The sequence below is a fragment of the Pteropus vampyrus genome, unplaced genomic scaffold, assembly GCF_000151845.1.
Source record: "Pteropus vampyrus isolate Shadow unplaced genomic scaffold, Pvam_2.0 Scaffold19, whole genome shotgun sequence".
NCBI lineage: Eukaryota > Metazoa > Chordata > Mammalia > Chiroptera > Pteropodidae > Pteropus > Pteropus vampyrus.
The window spans coordinates 1,747,353-1,754,253 of NW_011888800.1; the positions used below are offsets into that span (position 1 = coordinate 1,747,353).

General features: G+C 46.3%; 1 protein-coding gene across 1 annotated transcript; it reads right to left on the reverse strand.

Annotated features, from left to right (window-relative positions):
- Window positions 1-675: 675 nt before the first annotated feature.
- Window positions 676-3,259, reverse strand: GJD2 (gap junction protein delta 2). Its single transcript, XM_011354868.2, has 2 exons — window positions 3,189-3,259; window positions 676-2,195 (listed from the first exon to the last, which is right to left on the reverse strand). The coding sequence occupies exons 1-2, from the start codon at window positions 3,257-3,259 to the stop codon at window positions 1,301-1,303; spliced, it is 966 nt and encodes a 321-aa protein (XP_011353170.1). The 3' UTR covers window positions 676-1,300.
- Between the last annotated feature and the right edge of the window lie 3,642 nt (window positions 3,260-6,901).

The following is a 6,901-nucleotide window of genomic DNA, read 5'->3' on the forward strand; positions in this document are numbered from 1 at the left end:
CATAAAAGCACATTATCCAAATATTATTCTCGGCCAATGCTTTAACTAAATACACAGTGGATGTGAAAGGTACAGTATGGCACTTAAATAAATAAGAGCAAAGAGAAGAAAACATATTCACAGTCCAAAGCAATAGGTTTTTGAACCTTTGGTATATGTCTCAAGCATCCGTAAACACATGTTAGCCAATGGTGTTTAGTTCCAGGTTTCTTAAGCCAGTGATTGTGTGTGTGTATGTGTGTGTTTCAAAAAATAACTAACAAAATAATAAATAGGGATTGACATGGGCTGATTAAGGTCTCTGGTGTGAGCACACAGGTAAATTCAAACCATGGCAAAATGAAGTGCAGCTGTGTTGCACAAAACTATATAAGAAAATGAGTGAAATACACCAGTTAGAAATTCTGTGGCTCGGGTAGACACCCTTGATATTAACAACAACAAAAATATGTTTAATGCTATCCAAAGTCCACAAGCTGAAAGGCAGAAATATCCCAAAGCTCATAACCACATGCCTAACAGTGCAACAACCATCTCACAGAAGTTATAGTTGCATATTGCAATTCCCTCCCTCCCTCCCAACCCTGTCCCTAATAAACAGCACCAGTGCAGTTTTAATTAGAAAATTGGAAATATTGAGACATTCCTAAGGTTTTTATAATGACTAAGGATCATTCAGATGGGACTCTAATGCAAACCTTTGCCATGACCATTCTCCAAAAAAGCACCCCATGTAATTCCCTCTAGCTTGCAGGTTAACCAGATTAGGTCTACTGTAAGGCCAGATTCAGAAAAAAAGCTGACATGCTATCCTGGGTTGAGAGAGAGGGGCATGCTGATGGGGGTGGTACATAAAGGATGCCTCAAGGATGTTTGTCTTGCAGCTCAGGATGAAGGGATATGTTGAGATAGGTCACAAATTTTGTACCAATGAAGTATTTGACTCATGCCGTTTGCCAGGATACAGAGCTCAGCAGAGCTAAGTCCTACGAGGCAGCTGTGCAAGTCCACTGTTATCAAGGTTGGACTGGGCCATGAAAGAAAAGGTCCCCAAAAAGTCCAACTCATCCATCTCATCCCTCTTACCCAATTGTCTCTGTGGAAATTGTCTCAGTGTTGTGACATGTAGTAATGTTTCTACTTTCTCTCCTCTCCCATTGATGCAAGATCTTCTCTTAACCAGTCTTATCCTATATCTCAACGGCGAGTCACATAAATGAGGGTAGATACAGCCATTCTGGGGCAATCGTCTGCCCCAGGGACAATTGTCATCCCCTAGGCCTTCCCAAAACCGACTCTTTCACACATAGGCGGAGTCACTGGACTGAGTCCTGCCAAAGTTGGGAACACTGACCCGGGGCAGGTCCTTGTTGCGGATCTCATAGACTGACTTCCTCTTGGCCTGGGCCCCTCGCACAGCCAGCTTGATTTTGCGCCATCCCAAGTGGTTGAGTTCAGCCAGGTTGAGCACGACACAGATGCCACTCACAGCAAACATGAACACTAGAAAGACAGTCTTCTCAGTAGGCCGGGACACGTAACATTCCACCTCCTTGATGCAGGGATAGCGGTCACATTCATACAACCCTGGGACGCTGAAACCATAGAGGAAATATTGGCCCACTAGAAACCCGATCTCCAGGGCATTTCGGAAAACCACTTGGATAATGTAGAAGCGTGAGATGCCTTCCTGCCTTCGGAGCTTGGATCGTGCTGCAGTGCGCAGCCCTGATGGGTGTGGGTTCAGCTCCTTAACCTCTAAACAATCTGGCTCCGTCTCCTTGCTGGTGTTCTCTGTGTTCTGCAGCACCCCATTGACAATGGCATTTTGCAACTTCTTATCGTCTCGTTTTCCACCACCACTGCCCCCACCCCCAGGTCCTCCAGGACCCCCCATGGACTCAGGGGGTTCTCTGTCCAGGCTTAGGAAGACAGTGGAGTAGCGACGTTCTCGCTGCTTGGCGGACTGGTGCACAGAGTAGGTGATGAAGCAAAGACTAGGGGTACACACCATTATGATCTGGAAGACCCAGTAACGTATGTGGGAGATGGGGAAGGCGCGGTCATAGCAGGCCTGGTTACAGCCGGGCTGCAGGGTGTTGCACACAAACATGGTCTGCTCATCATCGTACACCGTCTCCCCCACAATGGCCACGATGAGGATCCGGAAGATCACCACCACAGTCAACAGGATCCTGAGCAGGGGAAGAGGGAGGGAGAGAGGTTCTCATGGGCTGAGTCACAGACTTAGGAAACCCCTGCTCCTCCCTTTCCTGCCCTGGTGTTTACCAGGCCTTTGGGGGAGCTGTCCATCCCAGTGTGGTACTGAATTGGGAATCTAGGAAACCTTTTGTCTCTTCTCTTCCTGCTGCGTGCTGGTTGACTGGGAACACTTCATAACAGAAGGACCTCAGGTATATACAGATGAAATCTATCTATTGCAAATGGATTTCATCTGTATATATATAATGTACAAAGGCACAAAACACACCTTCACTCTGGATATTATAGCAAATGCACACAGAATATCTGAACAAAGTACATTTCAAAGTCTACACAGAGTGTGTATGTAACCACTCCAAGTGGATGTTTATCCTCAATATGAATACTGAACTTAATGCTTTACGTAAATAAGTAGCTATAAGTGTATATGCATGAATACACACACACACACACACACACACACACACACACACACAATTGTTAATTGGGTTTCTTACACATAAGTTAAAAGAGCCAAATCAGTTTAGCTTAATAAATATTTGTTGGGAAAAAATACATCTGCTCCGAAGAGCAAATCCGTCTTCCCATTTGCCCTTCTCTGTCCAAATACAATCCTGCTTTCCTTGTAGATTCTATTTAGGGAACCGGATGGAGATTGGCTCTGACCCCGGAGAGTGGGGGGACCACGACTGAGCCAACAACTCCTTTTCCGCTGAGAGGAGAGTGAACCGCCCCCCCCCCACCAGTGGTGCTTCATAGAAAAGGGATGGGGGCGCGCTGAGCAGGAACAGCTGGAGGAGGGGGGCATCGCTGGGCATCCGGTAATCCCTCAACGCCGGGAGCAGAGGCGCATGGACCGAAGACGATAGGAAGGGGCAGAGAATGGGCTGGGGGCAGCTGGGGCTCGGTCTGGACGTGAGATGGGCGTCCCGGGGGCTGCCCGACGGCCAGTTCGGCGCCCTTACCTCCCGATCATAGTGGAGTGCTGCTGCACCGCGGCTTCCAGCAGCCTCTCCAAGATGGTCCATTCCCCCATCGCTGTGCATCCGGAGGCAGCAGACAAAGACTGGGCAGTACCGGGCACGTTCCCGCTCCTGGCCCCTCCCTGGGCCGCACCTCCCGGCTGGGAGCGAATTGCCCCCCGATTAAAGAAGCAAACAAAAATTTTTAAAAATTCACGAGTCCCGTCTCCCTTTTATTGTACTTAAAAAAGGGAAATGGGGAAAGAAATCCAAGCGCGCCCGGACTGATGCGGCAGTTAGCACGGTCCGAGAAGCCGGCACGACCTCCCGCGCCGTCCGGGGGTCAGCTTCTGAGCCTGTGGGTGCCCGGGCGAGAGGCGGGGCGGGGCTGGCAGCGTGCAGGTCCGCGAGCTCTCGCCCGCGCGCGAGAGGTCTCTGGGCTTCACTCACCCCCGGGGTTGGGGGCCGGGAAAGGATCCGGGCACCAGCCCCCGCGCCTGGCACTTCAGCGGGCACTGGGCGCTCCCGTGCTGCCACCTGCGAGACCGGGGCGGAGCGCGCGGAGCTGGCTGCCGGGTTTGGGAATCCGCGGCCGCCGCCTTTAATCCGCCTTTAAGTAGTCTCCGCCTGCGTCACGCCAGGTCGGCGAGCCGAGCGCGGCGTGCGGCTGTCGCTGCGCGCGGGAGCCCGAGGGGCAGGGGACGCCAGCAGGGACAGAGGCGGGGCAAGAGTCCTGGGAACCCGGCGGGGAGTGGGGCGAATTCGATAGAAAGGATCACACTGCCCCTCGGGGCTTCTCGGGGCGCCCAGGTAACCTCACCTGACCGCCAGCTCCTGCAAGAGGAGGGGCAGCCTGGAGCAGACGCGTGGGTGAGTGGGGAGAGGCGTGAGTAGATAGTTTGGCTTCTGTACGCACAGCCCTCACCTTTTGCTTTTTGTCTTTGGGAAGACGACTGAATACCTCTCTAAATGGAGATGCTGGTTGTGGGGGGGAGAGTGGGGGTGGCAGTAGGACGCTTTTAAATCTTCCATGGAGAGCACTGCTTGGCTGAGAGTGAGCCTGCTCTTCGGTGGCTCGTGGATCCGATGCAGGGATGAGGAAAGCTTGATGAGAGTTCATTTAGGCTTAAGCTTAAAAGGCAGGTGTGAAGTTACCTCTGAGCATGGGGTCTGGGCACAAGTCTGTGCTTCGGAGGTGCTTAGCATGAGCAAATGAGTGGTTATGATTAAAGGTCCCCCATCTCTCTCACAAACCCAGAAACTCTGTCATTTTTTAAATATACATATTTTATTTATTTATTTATTTATTTATTTATTTATTTATTTTTACTAATGGGGAGGAGGGGATACTTCTCATGTAAACCGTGTTGGAATCTGAATTTAAAGAGGCCCAGTATTCTAGCAGCAAAAACAGCCGCTTACAACCTCACCCCTCCTACACTTTCCTTATGCGGCCTTGGCTGTCTCCCTTCAACCAGCAGATCCTGGTTTCTGTTTTTAAATTTACATTTTTGTTGTCAGTACTGTCTAGAGCAACTGCTTAGTTGGTCTCTAGAAACTGAAACAATCACATCAGTCTGCTAATTAACTCAGGGGCCGGTATTAAGAAACACAATAGCTGGAAGTGTTTCATGTAAATGTACCAAAAGCTCAATAGATAAATAGTTGTCACCCTTTAAAAAATCCAACGGTGAAAGGGTTGCTAACTTGTTCTAGGCATATAACGAAGTCTTCATTATCCAAGGGATCATAGCACATGGGTGTATTACATAAGCCACACCATGATGAGCCTTCAGTTCCAGAGCCACCAAAGTGGTTGGGTAGCTGGTTGCCCCAGGACCTGGGAGAAGGGTACATGGCATGGACTTGAGTCCACTCACTGTGCACTTCTGCATAAAATGCAGAGTTTAAAGGTACAACCCAAGCTTTAGTGTGAGAGGGATCAGTGAGATCTCTCCTGGGCCTGAAACCTTTACCCAGAAGAAGCAGCTTTTCACTCCAAAAAAGTAAGAGTCTACTAAAAGCGGAGAAAAGTATAGGGTGTAAATGGAACCTTAGGGCTAAAGCAGGCATTTTTTATTTCCTGCTGAGCAGGGAGAAGGTGCAGACATGGAGATGGGTAGATCTCCTATTATCCAGTCACCTTCTAGAATGAGAATCCCTCACCTCAGACTAAGTGTATTTTCTCAGACTTCCCCCTGCTCCCTTAAGGCTCTGGCTCCCTGAATTCCCTCCTTCTCTAGTAGATACTTTTGGAGTAAAGGAGCTCAGACGAGGAGTGAATGAATGAGAAAGTCCCACGGGAAATCTGTTTAACATCTTTAAATGTCCCAAAATAGGCTGCACAACTCAAAATCGTTATGTTCCATACATGTGGCTTTCCCAAATCCTTAAAGATCATATCCTAAGAAAGACCATAGACTGCATGAAATACATTTTAAATATTTTTTCAATGTAGTTTTCAAGCACTAGGCTATGACTACATTATCAATCATTAGTTTTTTTAAAAAAATATACTTTAATATGTCATATAGATCCAACATATGAATACATGTTCATCTAACATGTGTATAAGAACACCTATACACAGAACCTATATTTTAAAAGACTCACCTATTAAATTCGTTAGCTTGTTTTTAGATAAAAACCTTATTTTCCTCACCACACCTTGAAAACAATTAATTGTATTTTCAAAAATCACTCATCAATTTTTTTACACTTATGGTGTTGTGTTGTGTTTCTTTTTTTGAGCCCAGTCAATTCTACTTTCAATTAATAATTTGTCCTAATGGTTCTGTATTAAATAGGAAAAGGTTCTGTGTACTGCTGGGCATTTCTGAGTTTCCTCAGGGCATTATCTTATCCAACTAGATTCTTACTGTCCCAAGTCCCCTCTGATTGAAAATCCCCAGTTAAGTCACCTGGGAAGTTCTTTCCTTTAGCTCTTATTTAAAACTCATTTTACTCTAGTAAAGTAATGGTTTTGGATTTTTTTAAAAAAGAATGGAACTCATAGAATAAACTTTGGGATGCTCATTAAAAATACAGATGCTGGCGTCTCACCCCAAACCTGCTAAATTAAAATCTATGAAAGCAAGGTTTAAGTACCTGCACTTTTATTAAGTTCTCTCCAGTGACTGATAATAGTAAGTTGAGAACTTTTGCTTCCTAGAGTATTAGGGCAGGAAGGAATCCTAGAAATAGGGAAATCTCACCCCATGTTTCATAGATGTTAAAACTGACTCCAAAATTAGGTGGCTTGCCTGAAGTCATACAAATAGCTAAGGAAAAATCTATGAGGAAAGTGCTTTTTAAGCGTCCTAGAGAAGAGGACCAAATAATTTTTTTTTTTCACTTTATTTGAGCCAAACTGATGACATATGCTGGGAAGCAAAATCTCAAATGCTCCTGAGAACCAAATAATTTTAAAAGATGAAAAATGTGACTTTCAAGAAAGGAAAAGGGAATTAGGGTGGTTTGGATCACGAGGACATAGTATCTAAAGGAAATTAATACATGGATTGTTGGCTTTGCAAAGCCATGTCTTACCAAACAGTAATTTTCATTAATAGAGCAGGAGAGTATTCTCAGATCTAGCAGAAAGAAAAAAAAAAAAAAAACAACTGTAAAAGCACATAACAAAGAGCATAGTTGAGTATTCTAATACATGGACCAGAATGATTCAGCTTACTACATAAGTGTGTCTGGATGAGCTT

Bases quoted from the DNA above. Each gene is read 5' to 3' on its own strand.
- GJD2 (XM_011354868.2), bottom strand. From the start codon at position 3,259: ATGGGGGAATGGACCATCTTGGAGAGGCTGCTGGAAGCCGCGGTGCAG. The intron at 2,196-3,188 runs GTAAGGGCGCCG...TCCCCTGCTCAG, and splicing joins CACTCCACTATGATCGGGAG to GATCCTGTTGACTGTGGTGG.